General features: G+C 41.5%; 1 protein-coding gene across 2 annotated transcripts in view; it reads left to right on the top strand.

The window, feature by feature from the left end:
* Window positions 1–26,398, top strand: part of TSC1 (TSC complex subunit 1) — a 57,776-nt gene that overhangs the window by 14,106 nt on the left and 17,272 nt on the right. The window contains exons 3-15 of one of the 2 annotated variants that reach the window (XM_048823057.2): window positions 8,662–8,854; window positions 9,766–9,869; window positions 10,669–10,821; window positions 12,228–12,372; window positions 13,597–13,751; window positions 14,108–14,181; window positions 15,801–15,979; window positions 16,554–16,669; window positions 16,964–17,087; window positions 17,645–17,757; window positions 18,077–18,149; window positions 19,600–19,701; window positions 23,936–24,512. In XM_048823057.2, coding sequence (XP_048679014.1) covers window positions 8,749–8,854; window positions 9,766–9,869; window positions 10,669–10,821; window positions 12,228–12,372; window positions 13,597–13,751; window positions 14,108–14,181; window positions 15,801–15,979; window positions 16,554–16,669; window positions 16,964–17,087; window positions 17,645–17,757; window positions 18,077–18,149; window positions 19,600–19,701; window positions 23,936–24,512 — 2,021 coding nt within the window. In that variant the 5' untranslated portion in view covers window positions 8,662–8,748. The remainder of the gene's footprint in view (window positions 1–8,661; window positions 8,855–9,765; window positions 9,870–10,668; window positions 10,822–12,227; window positions 12,373–13,596; window positions 13,752–14,107; window positions 14,182–15,800; window positions 15,980–16,553; window positions 16,670–16,963; window positions 17,088–17,644; window positions 17,758–18,076; window positions 18,150–19,599; window positions 19,702–23,935; window positions 24,513–26,398) is intronic. The other variant, XM_075120575.1, reaches the window with a different exon arrangement.

The following is a 26,398-nucleotide window of genomic DNA, read 5'->3' as shown; positions in this document are numbered from 1 at the left end:
ATCTGGAGAGGTTGATGTTTTACTTTTCCTTTGGGTAAAATAAAGAATGGAATTACATTAGTAAATTATGGAATTTTGGCTACTAGTTATGCACTCGGCAATGGCTTATGCATCCATGTGTTCAAAATAGGAATCTGAAAGGTTAATGTAGAAAAACATTACTGTCACAAAAAGAAAGGGAGTACTTGTGGCACCTTAGAGACTAACCAATTTATTTGAGCATAAGCTTTCGTGAGCTACAAATTGGTTAGTCTCTAAGGTGCCACAAGCACTCCTTTTCTTTTTGCGAATACAGACTAACACGGCTGTTACTCTGAAACCTGTGATTACTGTCATAAAACCTGGTCTGAATGCAGTTCAGTTTTGCCCTATGTATATAAATACAAATGTGCCACTCCCTATTTAGATGTCTATATTGTGAACAAGATTCCTCCTATTTCAGAAAAGTCATCAAAATTCTTGTCAGCAGCTGGCTTGGTAGACCATTTTTTGCTAGTATGGTAAATATTTTTCCTTGCCCCACAGAAACCGTACAAATTGCTAGTTTAGTTGCAGGAAACCTAATGCAATTAGGCTGCAGATCATCCCTTTCTAGGTTCTAATCCAGCTCCATACTACTTTTATTGGAGTCCCCTTACAGTTGATTGACAGATACCACCATGTTTCTTGGGTCATTCATACTCTTGCACAGTTAACTTCATCTGCACTTTATTACCTCCCCCCACCTCCCCTTTTTCCGTTCTGTACCCTTTCCCACACCAACCTGTCCACTCAGAGTTGATCTCATTCACTAAAGGGCTGTGAACCTCTGGAAGAATGAGGAGGGGCTGTAAGTAAGTCTCTGGAATGAGGCTGGATTGCAGCTGACCTGAAAATATGGGAGGAAAGAGAATCTTGAGTATGCAGGCTACTTCCTGAGTGTAGCCTGGTATGTGTGAACTGTTCTAAAGCCGGGCTGCATTAGGGGCCACTGTGGGAGGAGGAGGAGGATTGGTGCTTTCGGGGAGCTATTGCCACTTTGTTCACAGCTGCTTTTTCTTGTAATCATAACTGGCTGACCAGATCTACACTAAAGATTCATAGCACTCTGATGAGAAGGGCGTAATCCAGGTGTCTCAGCCAACATATTCTCAACAAAACAGGGTCTAATGTTCAAGGTTGCATATAATGTATTGGTTTCATTGAGTGTGAAGGGAAAGTTATAAACTTTCTCCCATGCATGTGCATAGGATAAATATCCCTAGTAGCCTCTTCAATTTAACATTACAGCAGAGTGAGAGCTCTGCTATAGTCAAGATTAAGACCAACTTTTTCTGTTTAAAGCTCAATTCTAAGTGCTCTGAAATCTACATGGTTACATGGATTGACTTGAAAGTTGGAATGCCTCTTGGAGGCTTGGGTTATTTTAGTGATCCAAATTTGGGGGCATTTGACCAAACGGTTCCAGAAATATAGCACCCAGGGAAAAAGCAGTTTTGGTTGAAGTTGCCAGAACCTGTCAACTATCTTTGCTCACTGATAGAGCTTAAACCAGGGCTCAGCTCATTGCACCATGATCTCAAAGATTATCCCAATAGAGTGCATGGCACCCATTGGGGAACATCAAATTAAAATCTTTTTTCAAAAAGAGTTTGCTTCTCAGTTATCAGGCACACAAAGAGGCATGCAAGTATCTCTCTATGCACATGCTCAGTGTAATCTATCTGGAAAACTACCCCGTATTACAGGGGCTGGGTGGCTCTGAGGATGTTTTAAGTTCATTGAATCTGAGCACTACCCAAGGCACTGTGAGGTAAAATCCAAGCGAGGGCAGAAATCTGAAGGAAGAAAAGTTGGTATACTGCTCCAGTCTGCCTCTGTCAAAGGGGAGGGGGTTATTTTGGAGAAATATAATCTGAATACAGCAAAATAGTCAGAACGTGCTGAAACTATTTAAAAAAGAAAAAAAAGAAAACTGTGCAAGCAAATGCTTGCTGGGAGGGGAGGGTGATTGGGGTGGAAGAGTAGGTGAAGTGGGAGGGGAGAAGATAGGAGAGTGGGAGGGGGGACAGGGGAGTGAGTGCTTGGAGAGCTGGGAGAGGGCAGGGGCACATGTCAGCCCCACATTCCCCTGCTCTGTGTTTCTCCTGAGGGCATTCTGCACCTAAAAATTCTGCAAATTTTATTTGTCAAATAAATGTGAAGGCTGTAGCATGGCATGGGGGAGCATAGGCCACTGGCTGCACAGAGATGCAATATTACTGTGCAGCTCCCCCTGGGACCTGGACTCAGCGGTGAGGCTACACTCAATCCTGATACAGCGCAAGGACAGGGCCTGCCCCAGAAACACCCCAGGGCCGTGCTCTCCATACCAGGTGTGTACAGGCAGGCTCAGCAAGGCAGGATCCAAGTGTGAAAGGGTTTAGTGTGGGGGAATCCAGCTGTGGGTTCAGAGGGTTCTGTGTGGGGCAATCTGAGTGTGGGTGGCTCAGTGGGGCATTTGAGTGTGTGGGAGGTCTGGATGCACAGGGGCTTGTGGGGGGGGGCAGGATTCTGGGTGCAATAGTAAGGGTACTCTGCAGGGGGGTCCAGGTGAAGGTGGTTGGGGCTAAGTGGGGCGGGGGGTTGGGTGTGTGGAGGATAGAGCTCATCAGAGGGCTCTGAGTGCGGGGGGCTCAGTGAGGGGTCCAGATGCTGGGGGAGAGGGACTCAATGGGGTGGGGATCCAGGTGCAGTAGGGGGTTGATAGGGTGGGGATCCAGGTGTGGGTGGCTCATCAGGGTAGTCCAGGGGGAGTGGTGCTCATTTGGGGGGGGGGGGGAAGGGGTAGTCTGAGTGCGGAAGGGTTGGGCAAATGGGGGAGCAGCTCCTTGTACAGTGATCCCTCCCCCTGCAGCTGAGGAGAGATGGGTGCAGGAAGTTGGGGAGGGGAAGGAGAGTAGAGTTTGCAGAGCTTATCATGTGGGGGAGAAATCTGAAGGTGGGTCTGACACGGCCCGGATGCTGTGCAGGGAAAGAGGAAGTCCCGTCCTCCCCACCCAGCTGAGCCCAGTGCAGGATAGGAGCCACCAGCTGGGTCTTTCCCAGTCCCACCTCATGCCCCACAGTGATTTACCTCTCTGCCGGCTGCCCTGGGCACCCAAAACATATTGCTGGGAAGGGTTGCATGGCCGCTCTTGTGGCTTTCCTTTGCTTCCCTCCAGAAAAATTACTTTGATAGTGAAGCAAAGAAATATATGGGGGACATAAATTCTGTGCATTCACAGTGGTGCAGAATTCCTCCAGGAGTAACACTGTGTGTGTGTGTGCTGTCCTTGGGTCCCCAGCCCATCTACAGTGGTGTGACCCTCCCATATGAGCCGGGTTCTGGAGGAGGCTTGCCTATCTGTGGAATGTCTGAGCCCCTGCTTCTTGCCCCTTGTTTGTGACATGCTTCTGGGGTGGGACTGCACATCTATGGCACTGTTCCCCCCTTCATGTGAGCCAGGTTCTGGAGGTCCCTGAGCCCCTATCCCTACCCTACCATGCAATCTGAGGTCTGCGGGGTCCCTGCTCTGCCCCTGCTCCTTATCCCCTATGTGTGCTGGGATATGGGGGACTCCTGCCCGTCTGTGAGGTATGACTCCCCATCTCTCCCCATGTGAGCCAGATTCTTTGTGGGGGGTTGCTTTTCTTTGGCGGGGTCTGAGCCCCACTCCCTTCCCCTTATGTGAGCTAGGATCTAGAGGTCCATGCCCTCTGGGGTTGTCTGAGCCCCCCTCTCTGACTCTCTCCCTGTGTGTATGCCAGGATCTGGGGGCCCCATCCCGTCTATGTGGGGGCTGATCCTATCTCTGCTCCCCTGCATGTGAGCCAGGTTCGGGGTTGGGGGGGGGCTGCCTTTGTGGGAGTGTCTTAGCTCCTCTCCATACCTCCCCTGTGAGCCAGTATCTGGGGAAGCCCTCCATCTCTGGGTGGGGAGCTTAGAACAGACATGCTCAGAGCATGCACCAAGAACACGCTGCTGAGGCTGCGGTAAGGAACTGAGAGTGGGTATGCTTGGCACACATCTGGAACTCTCCAGCAGTGGGAAAGGTAGAAAAGGAATGCTTACTGATGTGAATGGAGCAGCTCTCTGTCAGAGTTATTGTTTCAGGCTGTATTCATTTCCATTAGGTACTCTCGTCTCAATGAGAGGTTCTCAGCTGAAAGAATGGGCCAGTTAATATCTCTGAGCCTACAACTAAGGCTATGTCTATGCTACTGCCTATGTTGGCAAAACTTACATCACTCAGGGGTGTGACTGTTCCACCCTCTGAGTGACCTAAGTTATGCTGACATGAGCGCTAATGTGCACAGTGTTATGCTGGCAGGAGAGCTTCTCCTGCTGACAGTTTGTTTGTGGGGGTGGGTTTTTTTATACCAATGGGAGAGCTCTCTCCCATCGGCATAAAGAGTCTTCATCAGACGCACTGCAGTGATGCAGTTGTAGTGCTGTATGTGTAGACATGGCTTAAGTTTGAAACCCACTCTGGGCAGAAATCTGAGTGTGACGGGTTGCCCCCTTTCAAGGTGCCGTTTGATGTGCTGAGATCCCACTGAGTCCACCTGTTCTGCCAGCATAGGTCCCCTTTAACCTGTCTTGCTGAGCCGGGCTATTTTAAGCCTCCTCTAGTACACACATAGGCAGGGCCACACCCCGCTGCAGACACAGATTGAAGTCAGCTCTGTGTGAGAGGATTCTCCCAGCACTCACGGGTACACCCCTTTTGAGGAATAAACCCAAAATAATACCGTCTTGTGCTGTAGAGAAATATATACAATGTAAGCTCACAAATTTGCCCCCTCCCTCACTGTGGAGGAAGATATGCATAACTTCTTGCACTCCGCAGTTAGAAATTGCGCAAACTGGGTTTAATAATAAACCAAACAAATTTATCAAGTATAAAAGGCAGATTTTAAATGGTTAAAGGAATAGTAAACAGAACAAAGAAGATTACTAAGCAAATAAAACAAAACACGCAAACTAAGCTTGATTCACTGAAGAAAGGGGTTACAAAATGTAATTTCTCCCTGAATGTTGAATTAGGCAGGATGAGGAGTTTCTACAGCTCAGAGTTCCAGATATTTCTTCTTATAGACTGGAACTTTGTCTCAGTCTGGACTCACCCCTGCCTTGCCCTTCAAGTTAGTTCCTTTGTCCCTTCAGGTTCTTTCAACAGTCCTTCCTCTTGGGTAGGCAATGGAAGAGAGTCCAGTTTGCCTTCCTACCCACCCTTAAATAAGATTTACATAAGGCGGGAATCTTTTGTTTCCCAAGCTTGCCCCCTTCCTCCTCTCCCCCCCCCCCCCACCAGTGGAAAGTTACAAGAAGTCCAAGATAATGTTTAGTCTTTAGTATTAGGTGACAAGACCACCTGACCTAGTATTGTCACAGCTAAGTCCCAGTATGCCTTCCTCCTAATGGCCCATCAAATTTGATGGCCTGTTGTCTGGTGGGTGTCTTTGAAATACACACCCAGTAATTGTTACATAGTCCATATTCCTAACTTTAGATACAGAAATGATACATGCATACAAATTGGATAATCACATTCAGTAAGTCATAACGTTTCCAGTGATATCTTACATGAGCCATCTTGCATAAAACATATCTTAGTTATGTCATATCCATATCATAAGCATATTTTCATAAAGAATATGGAGTGTAATGTCCCACTGAGAATGAGCTGTAAACAGCTTAGAAAAATCTGTCTCTGTCAAGGTTTTTAATAGGAGAAATGTTAGCTGAGTACAGCAGAATATTCAGAAGGTGTGAAACTATTTTTTGAATAGAAAATAAATTACATGTGAGAATTCTCACTGGAAGGGGAGGGGCAAAAGAGTAGGTGGTGGTCGGGGAAAGGAGAAGTGAGGGATGGGCGTATTTTGGGGAGAAGAATAAATGGAAATGAGGAGTTGGGGAGAGCTCAGGTTAAGGGGGAAGAAGTAGGGATTAGGGATAGGTTGGAAAATAAGGAGTGGCAGAGGAATTGGGGGTTGGGGGGCAGTCAGCCCTGAATTCTCCTCTTCTGTATGTGTACTCTAAGATGTAGGGGACCTCTGCCCTGCAGGAGTCTTAGCCCCTCGCCCTGCCCCTCCATATGAGGTGGGGGGACTGAAGGTAATACACGTTTAAACATCTGAAAACACCAGAAAATAAATAGTTTAGATACACATCACCCATGTGGGGTGAGAGGGAGCTGGCCAGAATGTGGTGGGGAGGCGCTAGGTTTGGAGGAAGGGCAGACTAGGTGAGTCTGGGGCCTGAGAGGGGAAGACTGGCTGAAGCAGAAGTCCCAACTGGAAGTGGGTAATGGGAGTGAGGGGCCCAGCTCTGTGCAGCTCATCTACATGTCCAAGGCAGTTTGCCGCCCTTCAGTAAGCTGCTGTCTGTGATACATGTATGCAGCAGCATAAGGCAGGAGAGAGCAAGGAGCAATTTTTCTTATGTATTAATGGCTTCTACAGTGTCAACTAATGTCTTAATGGGATGGGAAGGGAAGGGGAGCTGGAAATGTTGGTGGGGGGGCTACATGTTGCGGGGAATGATGGGCCAGGGGGTGGAGAAGGAAAAAGAGAGACGTCAGTCTTCTCTCAATGCTTAAAGTTACCTTAACAACCATATAATAAAACTGTCAAGGTTTTGGGACACAGACCATGGATGAGATTTCTCTCATCAGCCCTGTTAGCAACTAGACGCTGAATATATTTCAAAGCATGATCATTATTCCCATTCCACTATCACAGAATATACAGGATGAGAGAGGAGCACTGAGGAATCGTATAGCAACTATGTGGCTTCATGGAAAGACCACTTGACTGGGACTATTCCTAGCTCTGCTATTGGCCTGCTGGGTGACCTTTGGCAAGTCATTTCACCCCTCTGTGCCTCAGTATCCCCATTTTACAGATGGGAAAATGATGTAAAGTTGACATTTTCTGGTGAAATGCAGTATATAAAAGCTAGGGGTATGCCTACACTTAAACCTCTACAGTGGCGCAGCTGCACTGCTGTAGCACTTCAGTGTAGACACTACCTATGCCAGTGGTTCCCAAACTAGGGGTGCTGCTTGTTCAGGGAAAGCCCCTGGCGGGCCAGGCCAGTTTGTTTACCTGCCGCGTCCGCAGGTTTGGCCGATCGTGGTTTCCACTGTTCGCTGCTCCAGGCCAATGGGGGCTGTGGGAAGCAGTGCGGGCCGAGGGACATGGTGGCCGCCCTTCCCGCAGCCCCCATTGGCCTGGACCAGCTAACCGCGGTCAGTGGGAACCACGATCAGCCAAACCTGCGGACGCAGCGGGTAAACAAACCGGCCTGGCCCGCCAGGGGCTTTCCCTGAACAAGTGGCGCCCCTAGTTTGGGAACCACTGACCTATGCCAATGGGAAGGCTCTTCTATCAGTATAGCTAATCCACCTCCAAAAGTGGTGGTAGTTAAGCCAGCAGAAGATAGCGCTAGGTTGACAGTAGAATTCTGTACCTGGGGTTAGGTTGGCATAGCTATGTCTCTCAGTGGTTTGGATTTTTCACACCTATGAGGGATGTAGCTATGATGATGTAAGTTCCCAGTATAGACCAGCCAAGGGTCTTTTGATTTATTACATAGTTATAGCAGCATATCATCTGCAAACCTGTGTGAGAACTAAAATTGTCTAAATGACCACTATCGCCTATCAGTAAATGTTTCTCTTTCTGTTTAAAATCTAGGAAACTAAATAGCAAAAAATGTCGTTAATGCAAAGTTAATGTTTCCTGGGGATAGCTTGTGCCCTTTGAGAAAATTAAATTCAGCAAAACTCAGACTTGTGAAAACCAGGAAACATAGAGTCATGGTAAATGCCAACACAACTTTAACTTTACCCTCTTTCAGCGATGCACCAATACAGCTATGATACACACACTTCCATTCAGTCCATCTTACAGTGAAAAGGCAATTTGTCCTTGCCCTGTGTTCAAACACTGAGCCTCTTCTCCCAACACAATAGAACACTTTAAAAAAATTTAACAGCCATTTTATACTGTTTTAGAACTCCTGCACACTTGAACACAGGATACCGCCTAAACTTATCCTTTCCTGTACCCATCATTAAATCCAGACTGCTCTCATATCCCACTTCACTACTGGCAGTACCCATGGCAAAGAGACCCCCAGTGCCTTGCCACTGATACAACCTACACAGTTCTGCATTGAAATAATGTAGACTGGAGCTTCATGGCACATATGCACCTCTTTCCTTTGATAATATACATAGGGGACTCAGGCCCAGATCTCCTAAATCACAGCTTTCCCAACAGTGTGTTCCTGTTGCTAACAGTGTATTCCTCCACCATTCAATACAGCTATACCTAACACTGTGACTACAGCTGGAGCGCATGCATATAATTCCCATTGGCTGTTGCCAGCTCTAGTGGGGCAGAGTTAAGGTTCTCTGAGCATTTACCTTAACTCTGTATTTCCTGGTTTTCAGAAGTTCGAGTTCTGCTGAACTCGATGTTCTGGAAGGGTACAAGCTATCACTGGGCAGCCTTAATTCTGCACTAACAAACGTTTTTGGTATTTAACTGTCAAAAAGGGTAATATTGCAGCTACCAGTATAGCAGTGATGAGGTCTTTGAGATGAGAGAGATATATTCTGTTATCTGTACTCTGCTCTGTCTTCCCAGTGTGGTAGGGGCACCAATGAGGAACCTGAAGAAGTTTTAACTTGCACATTCATATAACACGTGCATAAGCCTATAGTAGTAAACAGAATGGCCCAGCAAGCAAATATTGGTGAGCTCCTCTCTATGTTGGATTCTTCAGTTCTGCTTGTCCAGGAAGATATAACAGCTGTCTTCAAAGATAACCTCAACTCTGGTATGTGCCTCTTAGATGTTAAACTGGAGGGTTGGAGGAAGCTTTGTAGAGAAATAAGCAAAAAGTTGAAGTTCCCTATCAAATCTACTCATTATCTCCTGCTAATGTGACTTACTTTGAAGAAACCCTCTGTCAGAGGCAGTGATCGCTTCAAGGATTAATGCTCCTTATGTTCCTCCTGCTAAAAGAGGCACTTCTTGGAAGGTCTGATAAACTGTAACTCCTGGTTCCTTGAGACGGTCTTCTTGACCCTTTTATAAGGTTACTAGGGTTTTGTGGTGTACTAAAGAAAACATGCACACCCCGGTTTTAAGTAGATATCATGCTCTCTTCCTACCAAGTACGTCCAACAAGTGAAGGTGTTTCATCCACGTCAGTCACTTCAAACAATGCCTTCTCCTTGTGAAATGCCATTCTTCATTTTGCTATACAAATGCTTTCTGCTACCACTAAGAGCATTCCTATGGCTATTAGTGGACCCATTTCAGTGTGGAACAGCATCATTACTCCCCTTGCCCCTAAACTTGCTTCATGTGGGGAACGGAGGAGGGAATCCAGCTGATTGCCAGATTTCACCCAGCAGCATGGAACACTAGCTGTAGACTCTCTACAAAGGTTTAGTCAGTGTCACACATCTAATCATTTAGTTTGGGACACTTCAGGAAATCCTGGTGTCAGTTTTCAGGAAGGTCTGTTTCCTCTCTCTCACCAAGCTAGACAATCAGAGAGACACTTGGGGGTGGGAGAATATAATTGGGAGGTCTCATTTTTAAAAACCTGGGTAACTTTCTAGAGGCACTTGTAAGAATGTTGTTCAATTCTGCAATTTTAATCTTTTACAATAGAAAATTTTTGTTCATTTTAGTTTATAACCTGTCCTATTCCTTTTTGTTGCTGACAACAAACTGTAGACCGTGGACCGATGCTTGTGAATATGCTAGTAGATTACTACTTGGAAAACAATTCTCAGCAGGCATTGCAGATCCTGTCTACATTGCAAGAGCCTCATGACAAGGTAAAATAACTTAGTTTTTGGAGAAGATGGAGCATGGCAGATGTTACTCTAGTATTCGAGAAGCTTCTAAATAGAAGGCCAGTTAAAATTCTTCTTTTCCCTTGATGTAGAATCAATTGATACATTTTATCTGTGTTGTAAGAATGGGTTGAGTTTTGTTTTTTTTAAAAACTAAACCTAAACACAAAACTTCATTTTGTTTCATGGATTACTTAAACTGGGTCCATGGCTGCCATCAACTTTACATGTTGATCACGAGATGAAATTAGAAAGCTCATAGAAGATCTTTCATACAGATACTTAATATCTTTTACTGTAATGAATTGCTTTACAGCTTGTGGCAGCAGCTGCTTATTACTGTTACTAGATTTGTTTCCCATTGAAGGGAGGGGAAAGTGCAACTGCACAAGAATATACAGGGATTCTGCAGGCATGTGGGAATTTTTAAATGAACACTTGGCAAAACTAACAGCTGTTTTTTTTCTGCTATGGCTGAATACTTTGGAGCAGAATGAGTTTCCAAGCACAATGACAAATTCTGTTTTGAACAACATTTTGTTGTCAGTATCACCACAGAGAGACTTAATCTGTATCCCTGTGTTGTACTCACAGAATTGTATTCAGTCTGGCTCCCTAGACACACTTGTAAAACACATGTAATTCCTGTAACTGAGAAGAGCAACTTGTCAAACATACAGATTGGTGTCCTTTCCTGTTGTTCATCAGGTTCCTGTAAATATTTTGTAACATTTCATTTTATTTTCTACTCCTCTGTCTCCTCCCCCAAATTTGGTTTCAGCACCTACTGGACAAAATTAATGAATATATGGGCAAAGCTGCTACCCGTTTACATACTCTCTCACTGCTGGGTCATGTGATAAGACGACAGCCATCTTGGAAACATAAACTTTCTCAAGCACCTCTCCTGCTTTCCTTACTTAAGTGTCTTAAGGTAAGAACTATGTCAACACTGAGTATTTATTATATGTATTATAAGGGGCCCTTGCTGTAATATCTGGGTGCCATTTGCATGAATTGGTTAGGGGAAAGGAAAATTTTGAAAAATAGTGAGTACATTCTCTATTTCCATTGAAGCACACTGGTGGAGGAAGCTTACACTGACACTTCCCATGTGGTAGATGTTCTGTGGATCACTGATAATCCTAGGTCTGAATGCTTCTTGTTTTATAAACACTGAATTTTCCTAAATTGTACAACTTTGTATCCTTTGCTTTATGAAAACATGTAAAAAGTTAAGATACTAAAGTTAATATAGGGAGAAAACAATGTTTTGTGATTAGCAGGAAGACTGCAAGTCAAGACTCCTGGTTTCTTTTCCTTCCTGTGCCCCTAACTTGCTGAGAGAACGTGCCAGACACTTGACCGTCCTGTACTTTTATTTCCCCATCTGATAAATAAGTAGTAATTTATATACTCTGTGTGTATCTCACATGCGAGTTATGAGAATAGATTGAAGTTTGCAAAGATACATGAACACAAGGTACCGAAATTTGCATAATTAGTTATAATAGTAGATTAGCATTAGTAGAGTCACTATTCATAAAGTTTTGTTTATTTTTTTCTTTTAAATTGGAGGCATCGGGCAGACAGAATTTACAGTTTGGGACCTCTTCAGCTACCTTAGATTTATCATGCAACAGTGCCTTCAGCTAACATAAGTGTTTTGTTTCAGCAGTGCTCAGTTTTTTGGTCTGTATTTCAGCAATCTGACAAACTGTAGCTAACCTCAAGTTTTAATACTAAAGCTCTAAACTCAAGATACAGATTATTATGCTCTGGTCCAAATGGTTTCATTTTTATCATGTTTTTGGCCTTGTTACTATAACAGGTATACTATTTAACTTGTGTGGCTGTACAGAAAGAGGCTTGTATGCATGTAAGAGATGTTAACATGAGGACAGCTGGGGCCTAGTTTTAGTCCTCTGCCAGGCATGTGGGGTACCCAGATCAAATTTCAAATGTCTTGGGCTCTGGAGGCAGAGCATGTTTAGCTCTAGACAGGCAGAGGTAGGTATACCAGTAGTGGTTCTCTCCATTCAGATAAGGAACTGGTATAAAGACTTCCTTTGAAGGAAGTTAACGAATTCTTAGGCAGCAGGTCAGTGGTTGGAAGACAGAATGGTAGCTGAATCCCTGACTCTCTCTTGGGGATCTGCAAGATTAAAGGGCAGGTGTGAGAGTGAGTCAAGGTTTGGTTGGTTTAGATTACAACCTGATAAGGGTCCTTACTTTAAGGATGCCTAACTATGTGATGTCCATTGTGTACCAGTGCTGCATCAGGAAAAAATGAAGCTTTTCCATTTGAATTCTGACTAATACGACTTTTCTTCATTGCAGACTGACACAGATGTTGTAGTACTCACCACTGGTGTCCTAGTGTTAATAACCATGCTGCCAATGATTCCACAGTCAGGCAAAATGTACCTTCATGATTTCTTTGGTATATTTGGCCGTCTCTCATCCTGGTGCTTGAAGAATCCAGGTGAGAGATCTGACTTTGTTGCAAGTATGATTCAGTAGCACCATTTCTCTGACTGCTGGCGAGCACTTTATCTTGGGAGACTAGTGGTGGGCTGCAGTTCTGACTCCTGGGGTTAGTTAAATGGGGAAAATTAGATACTAAACTCAAAGCTGTTTCTTTTCTTTGACAGCTAATGTCTGGATGTTGCTCTTGCACCATGGTGCTTATTGGTACAACACTCTGAAATGAGGGATTCTGTGATGCTTTAAGATCAATAGTGCTGTTTCTGCCACTACATGGCAGGAATGCAACCCTTAGAGCTCTAAGGATGTGGATGGATAGTTAGGTCTAGTAGATGGAAAGGTGAGAGAAAACAACTAGCTTGAACCAGGTGCTAGTTTGGAGGCTCTCAGTTATGAATGTTAACTATGGATGTAGGAATTTCTGACAATGTTTCTGAACCAGTAACCACTAAAGTGCTATTAGTATTAGACTTTTCATTTTAACATTGATTGGTCTTAGTCCATTCTGACAATCCATACGCCATTTTGGGGCACTATTCTAGAAATTGTATGTCTTCTGTCTGTGTGACCCTGTGAACAAATGCCATAGTTGAGTATATAGAGGGGTGATTTAGAAGGCCATTTTGATATTGACTAATATCATAGCTGCATCTACAGGCCAGAAAGACAAGCCAGTAGTTACACAATTCAAACTTGTGATACTTTTTTCCCTGTGGTTATCGGATTTTTATTTGACTTTGAGCGGAAAGGGGTGTCCTTATTGATTTGCTTAGTGTTCAGTCAGTCATGCAAGCTATGATGGTTGAAAAATTAACTCTTCTGCAAAGGAGCCAATCTGAATAGAAAGCGCTTTGTTTTAAGGATTTATTATGTGTATTGCTGTAGCATGTAGGCTTCCTAGCTGTGGACCTTAGGTACTGTACAAACACAGGATAAAAGACAGCCTGAATGAATACTCCATTCCTGATTTTACTTTTTAGTTCAGAGCTGATTGACACTTGTGACGTGCAAGTGCGGCCTCTCCTTTCACACAGATGATGGTGTTAAGCATTGCTAGGCTATTGTACTTCCAAACTGTCATTTGTCTTGAATCAGAACAGACATTCTTAAAGCACTATCTCTTAACTTCTGACGCTCAATTTCTTTGATCTCATCAGCACAATTTCTCTTCTTTCTCTCCTCCAATTCCATCATGTAAAAAGGCTCTAACTATTTCCCCCAGGTCATGTGGCAGAGATCTATCTCGTCCATCTCCATGCCAGTGTTTATGCACTCTTTCACCGCCTTTATGGAATGTATCCTTGCAACTTTGTCTCCTTTCTGCGCTCTCACTACAGTATGAAGGAAAACTTGGAGACTTTTGAAGAGGTGGTCAAGGTAAAATATAGCTTATGTTCATATCAGCTAAGAAGGTGTAGTTTATAGCTGCAAGACTGTAGTTATCTGCCAGAGTTACTGCATTGATATAATTGGATTGAGTACTGTGCAGTGAAACGGGATCATGACAGATTACTGGCAGAATGAACCCTTAGTGGAAGCAAAAACAGCTTTCTAAATACAAGCAAGTCTGAAAAATTAATCTAGCTGTCACACTTGTGTAACTGTCCTCTAAACTTTTAGCCCTTGCCTATTTCAACTACTTGTTGTTGCTCCATTTTTGGAGTTGAATATGGTACGAAGCTTTTTCAGAAGCACTAAATACATATTTCTGTGTTTTGCCCCCACTTTTCCAGCCAATGATGGAACATGTACGAATTCATCCAGAATTAGTGACTGGATCCAAGGACCATGAACTGGACCCACGAAGGTATATAAATTCACTCCTCTATTAGGAAAGGCTGTGAATGAGCAGTCTTTAGATGGTCTTTTTCAGGAGGCTCACAACAGAAATTTGTGCCTGCCAACAGAAAAGTCCTATGCCAGTGATACTCTGCAATCAATATTCTAAGGTACCCCAGATAAAACATAAGGTTTCTGCATCCTAGCTTTCAGTTGGGGGTGGGGACACAAAAATTGTTGGAATAGGTCATTTACCAGTTGGTTGTTTGGGGGTTGAACTTCATTTTGTGTCTGGTGGGTGGATAATTACAATACCTGAGGAAAATATTTTAGTTATGGAAGAAACCAGTTAGTACTACTGTGATGTAACAATGTTATCGACAACTAATTTGCTCATTTTTCTTAACAAAATAAAGAGGAATCTGCAGGCTCATTATGTGCATTTTGATTTGACATAAGCTACCCATATCTGTTTCACTGGGTCAAGTTTTAATATTGTATTTTTTTACCTTTGGCTCATTAGAAGTGCTTAATAGAATTTAAGTATTTAAAATGGCTTCAGTGTATCTGATCTGGTGCCTAGAAAATTCGATTCGGTTAACAGATCAATTCTTTTAACAGGTGTGTCTTTATGTGGCCTCAGCTGTACTAACTTTTTTAGAAATAGGCCCATTTGCCTGCAGCAGCACCACTTGCTGCTTTTCTCTTGTCTCCACAGGCCCAGCAACTGAAGAGGAGAAATTGATTCTTGTTCCTGCACAATAGTGCTCTTCCCCTGCTTTGAGTCACTAGGAAAACACTACTAAATGGGAACCCATTGACTATCACAATGATCAATTTTGCAGACTTCTCCCAGCTGCATTTTGGGGTGGGGGCAGGGCAACACCTCTGAAGAGTTAGATTGGCACAGAATTGTCAGTTAAAGCCCTTTGGGTTAGTATCTTGCATAAACTATCTTACTTCAAATGTTATCTTATGGCCAAAAGCAAAGCAGCTTCTAAATGGATAACTTCCCATTTTTTCTTACTATACTTTAACATGCAATGAACTTCCATCCTCTGAGATCTTGGTCTGTTCTAATTTGACTGCTGAGTTTAGTTACTCAGTTATACAGAGAAGAGGTGTACAGAGTGAAAGAAACAAATATAATATTTGTGCCCAAAACTTAAAACAAGTAAAACTCCTTAGTTGGTGTACCAGATAGCAATTTTCAAAATAGTTTCAGATTCTGCACTGCTCGTTTGTCTAAATTTGGACTCCCAACATCTGAGGGTAGCTGATCTGATCTCTCCATGTATTGAAGCTCAGGATCATTCAAGCCTTTGTATGCTTTTCCTCCTTTCCAGAGTGCTCCACAGAAGACCCTGCTTGGTTCAAATAGATCTATTTCAAAGCGGTTATGTTTCCAATTTGGAGTCACCTCTTATGAGTCATCTAGGTGCAATTTCTTTGTAAACTGTCTAAAATGTTGCAAGGCACTTGTATGGTGCCTCAGTCGTGTTTCAGATGGGATCATGCAAAGCTGGCAGGAACACAAATGAGCCATCCGACAAACCAGTTCCTAATATGTCCAGGAACCTTGATTTAGAATCATAATTAGCTTATTTAAGACTAACTTATTCTTTTGGCTCCAAAAACTATCTGCAGGTGGAAAAGACTAGAAACTCATGATGTTGTGATAGAATGTGCCAAAATTTCCCTGGACGCAAAAGAAGCCTCATATGAAGACAGCTATTATTCTGTGTCACAGCCAGTCAGCATATGCTTGCAGCCCCGTCAAACTGACCCCAATGCCAGTCCTTACATTGACACACACAGCAGCTATGGTAAGAGCTGATTGGCACTTTTAATATCCATTGGAAGCAGACCAGCTATGTTACAAAAAAATCAGTTCTTACTATTATACCCTCCTTAGAGTCCAGTTCTGCAAGGCGACTTTCGCAAAAAGAACATTCTGTCTCTGTCTCTCCCCCCCACCCCCTTCTGTACATGCGTATGAAGTCCTGATATTACTGTTCTCTAGCAATGTCACAAAGCTGTGTCCTTTTTCCTTGAAGGATGAGCTAAGACAATTCCTGTTGCCTTGTCTGTCATATACTCAGAATTGACAGTAGTGATTAGCTGGTCAAGTGTTCAGCACTTTGAGAATTAGGCCTCTTTAAGGTTGCACACTCAAATACTGAAAAAATGATTAGCCACTTAAAATTAGTGGTGTTATATATTTTATAAATCTGCTCTCCAATAGCCAGATTGTGTATAGGAACGGATGAGTGGATTTGATTTTTTTTAAATAAAAACTGTTAAATATCTGCAAGAAGGACCATCAAGATCTAAATCAGATTTGATAAACTAACATGAATGTTCCTTTTCTTTTCTTTTTTTTTTTTTTTTAAACTCCAGGGACTTCCACTTCTACCCCTTATTCCACTCCTAGGCTAACCCTATTACAAATGCAAGGGCAGCTACCTCCGATTCTGAGCCCACAGTCTTCGCGGCTGTCAACTGAGCCACAGCAGGTAATGCACCTAACCATGGCATACCAGCTTCTTATTACAAAGATGTTCACTCTTCAGTTCTTAAATTGGCTTTTTCATTGGATTTGGATATTTTAGAAATAAGTGCATTTTCTTTCAGTTGAGCAAGCATTGCAGCTTCCCTAGTATAACTTCTGTACCTAATATAGTAAAGAATTAAATGTAATCCTCATTTATACCTTTTTGTTTTTGACATTTGGCATTGGCCAGAATGTGTGTATTTCATTTAGGTTTTTATTACATATGCCTAATTGATTTGCTTATATTGTGAGTCAGGTTACCATCTGGAGCCCCTCTGCAGTTTGTGGTATGACCACTCCACCAACCTCTCCAGGAATTGTCTCGTCAGAGTCCTCACAAACTTCATCACAGCCTTATAGCAGATATTTTAGCACACCTGGTATGTACTGCATTTCAGAGTTAGTATTTTAATGGGTTTTTTAACTTGGTCTAGAAGTGATACTTTGTTAAAAATATCTGTGTAGATACTTAGGGTTGCATACAGGCTCTTTAAAGGTGAATCTAAGTGTATTTGGAACTTCTTTAAACTGCTTTTCCCCTAAAAATTCTCTTACGTAGTTTGCTGTTCGTAAGTTTTGATGTCTTTAGCTATATCATTACTCTACACTTGAATGGAGCATACAATTTTTTGAATGGCCGTCTTAAATGGGAACTGCCAATTCTGCATTTGAGTTCTCCAAATCAGCATTTAGACATCCAAGTCCTCATTTACACAGCTAAGTTCTACTATGAACACTGATTCAGAGAACTGGGTACCCCGAGTTAAGTACCAAAGTTTGAAAACTGGATGTCCCATATGAAACTGAAAATTGTGAGGTTTGAATGGCAAATCATTTGAAGTGTGTATTACTTGAACTTTATGAATGTGAAATTAACTCAAATAAGAAGGATATGGAGTTTTAATGGTGATTAACCTTTTCTTTGCCTTTTGAGCAGGTGGAAAAGGAACCCCACTAGGAACACCAGCCACCTCCCCTCCTCCACCCTGCATTTCAGATGACTTTGTGCACGTTTCACTCCCTCCAGCTGCTGCCACACCTCTCAAGAAGGTAAAGACAAAATGTAACTTGCAGGCAAAGCTGGCTTCAGTCTTTGGGTTAACTTTTCATGAGAACCTGTTTTTCACTCATGGTTGTCTGTGTGTAAATCAAAAGTATTTAATTATGAAAACATAGTTTGGGCCTTAACACAAACTAACAAATTGCCTGTAACTTCAGGCAATTTATATTTAGGTTAGCGTGTCTCCGAAGTCCTTTATCAATTTACCACTTAAAGTCATCTGTCTGGAAAAATTCCCTCTCACTGAACATGTACTAGTGGCTGCTTTATGATAGATGTCTGTTGCAAAGAATCCTTATTTTCTTCCAGGAGGACAAACCGGATCCCGGGAGGCCTTCGCTGTCCCGACAGCAAAATGTCATAAACAGCGAGAAAGCATTGGGTAAACTACATCCTCTTCTCCCAGCTCTCAATAGTCTTACCCCAAAGCAGTGATCTCATTTGTGGATAAATGTTTCCAGTTACGAAAGACTTCTCCCTTGCCCTTTCTCCATTTTTTTCCCCATCCATTCCATAGTGGTTCCAGAATCCCACTCTAGTACTACGATTCAGCTTAACTTCACATGATAAAAACTTTTTGTTTTCTGTTAACTATTCACCTCCAGAAATACTTTGCATGGACTGCCTTCTTAGCTGCCCCTCATCCCCACCCCAGTGTTCCACAATTTAAATATTTAATGTTTGGAACACAGAACTAAAGTGAAGGTTGCAAAAGATTAAAAAGGAGAAGTTCAAGCTTTGAGGATGATCTTTGGAAGCTCTCTTATGTTTAGATTCCTCAACTTCAAAAGGACTTGCAGTGTTATGCATCTATAAGACTGCCCAGGTGTGTTCCTTCACTGCGTCAGCAGTTCAGTATAGACTCTTTCCCCTCAAATGCTTCTGGAAGCAGAACTTGGTATTTTTTCATGCTCCTGCAGTGTTACTATATCACTGCATTTGAGAGAACCCTTTCTAGTTACTTGTGGAGTAGTAAAATCTATAGAGAATGTTTGAGAGAAAAGTGTATCTTACTGGAAATGGAATCTGTATTTGCCATTTCCTCTTCCCTCTATCCCACAGCCACACATCTCTGGAAGGGGTGGGAAAGGACTTCGATGGCACCACACTTAGGATGTTAAAGAATTGCTGTAGAAATGTTTTCAGGGTGGAGAAGATGCTGGAATTTAAAACTAGCTTTCCACAGTGGAGTTGTCTTGCAACACTGGTATCTGAACTTTCTGGTATTTGGCATTTGTGCTAGACTTTCCATTGGATTCACAGCTTGTGACTGAGCTGCGAACCTAAGGTTTCTGTCCCTGCATTGCTTAGTATGTGCCTCTCTATCATCTGTCTCAGACTTTTGATCTGTTATTCAGTCACACATGGTTTAGTTTGTACTGCATTCATTCGGTTAAGCTTTTTTTGTAGGTAAGTACTGTTTATTGGAGCAAGATGAGTGTTTTAAAGGGAGTTTAGATCTGGCCTGGAAATCTAGCAGTGCAAACATATTTGAGACGTAAGCTTTGTCCTTCCTTTTCATGGGTAGGAGAACTGCAGACAACGTACTTCTCTTCTGTGGAGGAGACTACCTCATCTCACTCTGCAGTAACACTTCTTGTCATTTCAATATCACATTGGCTGTCTCTGGAGGGACCAGTGACCTAACACTTCAGGACTCTTTGATTTGCGGGTGGAGCAGAAATGGGGTACGCTCCTGTTTTGGGGAGGATCTAGAGGGATGGAGAATGTTGTTTGAAGATTATTTCAGCAGAAGTGGAAGATATCATATTGTTAAGTCTTATGATGACATATAGCACCTGTACAATTAATTTTTGTTTTTTTTTCTTCAGAAGTGCCTGGCAGTAAAAGTTCTGTAAATTTAAGTGATCTTCCAGAATTTTTAGGTTGCCTGGCCTCTGATGAAGATAGTGTTGAGAAGGACAGAGAAGAAGGTAATGTCTGTTGGTATTCTTATGTAGGTTTTATATGCATTTAGACCTCGAGCTAGTATGGTACTGAGTTTGACGATGCAGACTTTCTAATTTTATCAAGCCAGATATAAATGAGTATTAGTTATTACTGCAGCCAGAAGAAAATGTGTGGATTCAGGGAACCGATCGGGGATACCAGCTGCTTCTTGATAAGTATTCCAAAAGTGGCATAAATGTATAGTTAGTTAATTTCACCTTGCTTCTTATCAACTCTTCCCATGTAAATCAAGAGACTTCATGTTCAATATGCAGCAACTCTGCACATATTTCTGATGAGAAGGAAATATCCTTAATTTCTAAAAGAAGTTGTTCCTGTCAAGGTATACTGAGCCACACTGCCCTGCTTAATTGTTGTAACCCCCCCTATTGGCTTTGTCTTCCTGGTCCATTTAAATGTTCTATTTTTGAAACCTCCTCCTTTTATGCAACAGTCCTCTTAGCGCTCCTTATCGTTTACATATGTATCAATGTAAAAATCGGATTATTTCAGAAGTAAGTGTAATACATAAATAATAGTAAACCCTTCTTTACATGACTAGTGTTAAGGCTGTATTTCCTCTTTTTAATCTGGGAAGAATTTCTGACTTTGAGACAATCAGTAAGTCCCTAGTTAACTCTGTGGACTCTTTTTTTGCATTGGTTTAAAAAAAAAATTACTATTTATAGGCAAGTGGAAAATCTATTTATTTTAAAATCAAGGATCAAACTATCTTAATTTTAGGACATTATCATTTACATTTTGTAAGAATGAATTACTTCTGTGCACCCATCCCTGACATACATGATGATTACATAGTCCCTTTATAAAATATTCTGGTCAAGATAATTTTGAAATAAAACTTTATAATGTTCCTTAATTAGCATGCCAGGCTAGATGGCACGGCTCTAGACTTTCTTCTAGTGACTTTATTTGGGGCCTGAGCCAAAGTCTATTGAAGTCAATAGAATGATTCCATTGACTTCAGTGGATTTTAGATCAGGCACTTATAGTATCTCTTTTCACTCTCCCTTAAGATTTTTTTTCCAAAATTTTATAGAGTTTTTAATATCTACAGGTTAACTTTCCTTTTTTCCATCCCTGTTCTGTTAGTTTTCGGATATTCTGTAAAACAGCATAATATCTGTATTTTCTAGATACATAAACAGGGATAGCCATTATTTAAAAAAAAAAAAATGGTTGCAATACCCTTAACTATTCCTTTGAAAAATTATTCCATCCTAAAGTCTGTACTTATTTCCAGTATTCACAACAGCCTTCTTTCCCCACAAGTGAAAAATCCAAACTCTATATTAGGAAGTAGTTAGCAGAAAAGGAAAAATCAATTTCCTCTCTGTCAAAATTTCTAAAAACAAACTTATAGGAGGATAAGCAAATATTTGATTTTTGTATAAAAATAGACCCCCTACTTGCTATGTGGAAAATTCACCCTTATGCAGAGGCCTATTGCAAGGTTTATGTACCACTTAAAACCCTATTTTGAGTATTTGAGTGAGACAGTAGTCAGTTTCATAGTAGTGTCTTAACACACATTGTGTTGATAGGGTGTCCTTCAATATTTTCTTCATATTAGCACTATAAGGGACGATATAACACTTTTTCCATGTTTAGTATAGTTAGTCTCCCTTTTTCTTACAGATGTATGTGACTCTTTAATTCAGAGGCGTTTTTTCCTATGGATAAACTAAACAATATATTTACAAATTTATCACTCTTCTTTGGAACTTCAATTGACAAGGACTCGAATTAAATAAAAAAAACCCAAAACTCTAGAAACAAAGTGCATTGATTTACATCACCAGTTTTGATCATGATTTAATTCAACAAGCAGAGAACATTGATATATATAATTCTTTATATTTTTAATTACTTTCCTAATGAAAGGTTGATTCTCATTGGTTGGCAACCATTAAAACATGTTGATTTGCAACTAAATATAGTCTTTTTACACAGACTTTAGTGGTGCTTTTTGAAAACCAGGAGGATACAATATATCTATATACCTATATTTAAGCAATTATATAGTGTGACAAAGTTCCTGCTCTACCTTGGTGGGTCTTGCACTTATTGGCGGATTTGCTCGCCTTGGAGCTTCATGGCAGCCCTCAGCTTGGCCTTTTTTCTGAACCCACAGTCCAGGTAGACTCCTCCTGTGTCTGACCAGGAGTTGGGAGGATTTGGGGGGAACCCGGGCCCGCCCTCTACTCCGGGTTCCAGCCCAGGGCCCTGTGGAATGTAGCTGTCACAAGTGCCTCCTGGAACAGCTGTGCGACAGCTACAACTCCCTGGGCTACTTCCCCATGGCCTCCTCCCAACACCTTCTTTATCCTCACCATAGGACCTTCCTCCTGGTGTCCGATAATGCTTGTACACCTCAGTCCTCCAACAGTCCGCGTTCTCACTCCCAGCTCCTAGTGCCTCTTGCTCCCAGCTCCTCACATGCACACCACAAACTGAAGTGAGCTCCTTTTTAAAAGCCAGGTGCCCTGATTAGCCTGCCTTAATTGATTCTAGCAGCTTCTTGATTGGCTGCAGGTGTTTTAATCAGCCTGTCTTAATGATCTCCAGAAGGTTCCTGACCCAGGGAAAAGGGACCTACTTAGCCTGGGGCTAATGTATCTGCCTTCTGTTACTCTCCTATAGCCATCTGGCCCGACCCTGTCACAATAGCTTAACTTACCTCTATTTGGTTTCTTAATTTTCACATTTTTTATTGTTGAGAAATGCATCGTTCACCATTGTCTATTTACTGAACTTATTTTTTTTATTTTTGATTTGTGTAAAGTGCTATTTGGATAGAAATTCAAATTCAGTTAAAATGCACAAAAATAACTTTTTTTTTATTCAATAAAACTACCGTAAATGTGCTGGATACATTTTAAAAAAAACTTATCAAAACATGCTTTGCATTTAAAACTAACGGTTTTATTAAATGAAGTATTATCTCTAGTTAATGAATTGAACTGATGATTTCTGGTCAGTGTCTTTCAAGATTTTAGAATGAATAGATCTCGTTTTTTCATACCTAGTTTTTATTCATAGATTGGAAGAGGAAAACAAGCTTTCCTGCTTTATTCAACTAGTTCATTTCAGTGTTAAGAAATTGATTGGAAGCTGAAAAACTGAAATGAAGAAAAGATTCTCTCTACACCTGCAAAAGAGGCTACTGCTGTCAAAAGCTGGTTTAGCACTTTCACAAACTCTGGTTCCAAGTGTTTATCCAGTGACTTTCACTATTATTCAGTGGTTTGACTTCTTCCTAAAACTTAGCAGCAAATATGAACTGCTGAATATTTTTTGTATTTGATTAAAATGATTGTAATTTGTAATAAGTTTAGGCCTTAAAAGAAGTTGTCAATTTTAAATTAAATTTTAAGTATTTAATGAAATTTTAAAAACTTCTGATTTAAATAAATCAATTTTTAAATGACAGGTTTCAGAGTAGCAGCCATGTTAGTCTGTATCCGAAAAAAGAACAGGAGTATTTGTGACACCTTAGAGACTAACAAATTTATTAGAGCATAAGCTTTCGTGGGCTACAGCTCACTTCATCGGCTGTATAGAATGGAACATATAGTAAGAAGATATATATACGTACGTACAGAGAAGGTGGAAGTTGCCATACAAACTGTAAGAGGCTAATTAATTAAGATAAGCTATTATCAGCATAAATGTTTCTTAGTTGGTGTTTTTATTCACCCTGTATAGAAAGGCTGGTTTATTTTATTTGCTTTATTTCTAGCTTTTTACCCACAAGCTAGTTTTTCCAATTTAATAAAACTTACTCTTATTTGTATTATCTTAATTGTGGTAAATAATTTAAATCCTATTGTGTATATTCCGAAATACTTTGTCTGGTCTATTTCAATTTGAAAAATCTTCCCAAAGTTTTAAGAACTCAAATTACACTTCGAAAAATTCATCTCTCTGACATAAAGCCATGAGTTAATTTGCATCCCTCAGTTTTGATATTGGACCCTGTTCTAATTTTACATTAAGAAAGTGTACAGGATTTGTATCCCAGGTTACAAAGAGCAAGCCTGAGTGTGTGCCAGGTAAACTGATGTCTAAATGTTCACAGAGTTGGTTTGGGGGCGTTCTATAGGGGGTGAAAGGTGGATTGTCTTAACACAGCACCAAACTTATTTTTTTTAAAGCTTTTTTGCCTATTAACTGCCTTTCCTTTTTTTTCCTCAGATGCAATATCAAAAGAGATTTCTGAGATCACTACAGCAGATGCTGAGCCCGTGGTGCCTAGAGGAGGATTTGACTCTCCTTTTTACCGCACAAGTGAGAGTCTACCAGCCTCTCAAAGGAAGCCCCATTCAGTAGTCTCCAGTGTTCAAGGACACAGTCTGAACTCTGAACCATTAGCCTCGTCTCTAGACAAATCTGGGCCTGAGGGTGCACGAGACACACCAAAACAAGCATTTACTCCCATTGACAGACCCTGTGGAGCCTCTCATGAAGGCCCTGCTGGTATCAGGGTAGGCCAATCCTCTATGGAGACCAGTATCCTCACTCCCAGCCCTTGCAAAGTATCAGCACAGAGAAGAATGGGGTTTGGGAGCGGGCAGCGTCCCTCATATGAGCACCTTTTTGAGGTTGCATTACCAAAGACTGCCTACCTCTTTGTTAGCAAGAAGACTGAGGAACTGAGAAAGAAAGTCAAGGGAAACCAGGAAGAAGACTGCACATCCTCCACCTCTCCAATGGAAGTACTGGATAGACTGATACAGCAAGGAGCAGATGCACATACCAAGGAGCTCAACAAGTAAGTGTCTACAGACCTTGCTCTGCAAACACTTGGTTACCATTTCATTATTCCTTTCCTTGTCAGTTCATATATCAATAGCTGTGCCTAAAAGGCTGCTTTGTTTGGAAACCAAGAAGCTCTGCAGACATGGCTCTGTAGTCCTTATATTGAAAGTGCAGAATTGCTTCATGTTAAGTCACCTCTTCAGAGGTTCCTAGCTGGACATGCATGAGTTCTTGAACGTGAACTTTATAGCCAGAAAGGTAGCTTAACATTTATCTGTATAAGTAAAACGTCTTTATGAAGGTAGAAATTACCACATCTGAGGTGGAAGTCAAACTCAAACAGCTTGATGGGACTAAATCAGGCAGCCCAGATAATCTCCATCCTAGAATATTAAAGGAACTGTCACATGAAATTGCGAGCTCAATAACAAGGATTTTTAATGAATCTGTAAACTCAAGGGTCATACTCTGACTGGAGAATTGCTAATATAGTTCCTATTTTTAATAAAGGGGAAAAAGTGACCCAGCAAACTACAAGCCTGTTAGTTTGACCTCAATTGTATGCAAGGTCTTGGAACAAATTTTGAAAGAGAAAGTAGTTAAGGACATAGAGGTGAATGGTAATTGGGATAATTATATCATAAATATATATATATATATATTATATAATATATATATATATATATATATTATATAAATATAATATATATATTATATCATAAATATATCCATATCATACAAGAAGATATGGATTACTTTGTAAACTGGAGTAATAGAAATTGGATGAAATTTAGTAGAGCAAAATGCAAGGTCATGCATTTAGGGACCAACCACAAGAATTTTTGCTATAAGCTGGGGACTTACCAGGTCAAAGTGACCGAGGAAGAGAAAGACCTGGGTGTATTGATCACAGGATGACTATGAACTGTCAGTGTGATGCAATTGTGAAAAAGGCTAATGCAGTCCTAGGATGCATCAGGTGAGGTATTTCTAGTAGAGACAGGGAAGTGTTAGTACCATTATACCAGGCACTGGTCAGATCACATCTGGAATATTGTGTGCAGTTCTAGTGTCCCATGTTTAAGAAAGATAAATTCAAATTGGAACAGATGCAGAGAAAGGTTATTAGGATGATCTGAGGAATGGAAAACCTACCTTATAAAAGGAGACCCAAAGAGCTTGGCTTGTTTAGCCTAACCAAAAGATGGCTGAGGGGAGATATGATTGCTTTCTATAAATACATCAGAGTAATAAATACCAGGAAGGGAGAGGAGTTATTTAAGTTAAGCTTGAATGTGGACACAAAAACAAATGGCTATAACCTGGCCACCAACAAGTTTTGGCTCAAAATTAGGCAAAGGTTTCTAATCCTCAGAGGAGTGAAGTTTTGGAACAGCCTTCCAAGTGGAGCACTGCTGGGCAAAAAACCTACCTGGCTTCAAGACTGAGCTTGATAAATTTATGGAGGGGATGATATGAGGAGATTACCTACAATGGCATGTGGCCCATTGGCTATCATCAGTAGCAAAAAAAACCCAACTGCTGGAGACAGGACACTAGATGGGGAGAGCTCCGAGTTACTACAGAGAATTCTTTCCCAGGTATCTGCCTGTCGAGTCTTGCCCACATGCTCAGGGTCTAACTGACTGCCATATTTGGAATTGGGAGGAATTTCTCTCTGGGTCAGATCGGCAGAGACCCTGGGGGTTTTCTCCTTCCCCTGCAGCATGGGGCATAAGGCACTTGCAGGTTTAAACTAGTGTAAATGGTAAATTCTCTTGAAGGTAAAGTCTTTAAACCATGATTTGAGGTTCTGGGTCTATTTCAGGAGTGGGTGGGTGAGGTTCTGTGGCCTGCCATGTGCAGGAGGTCAGACTAGATGATCACGATGGTTCCTTC

Source organism: Caretta caretta, chromosome 16, assembly GCF_965140235.1.
Source record: "Caretta caretta isolate rCarCar2 chromosome 16, rCarCar1.hap1, whole genome shotgun sequence".
Lineage (NCBI taxonomy): Eukaryota > Metazoa > Chordata > Testudines > Cheloniidae > Caretta > Caretta caretta.
The sequence above is the reverse complement of the archived record's forward strand: the minus strand, read 5'-3'. Positions and strand labels throughout refer to the sequence as shown.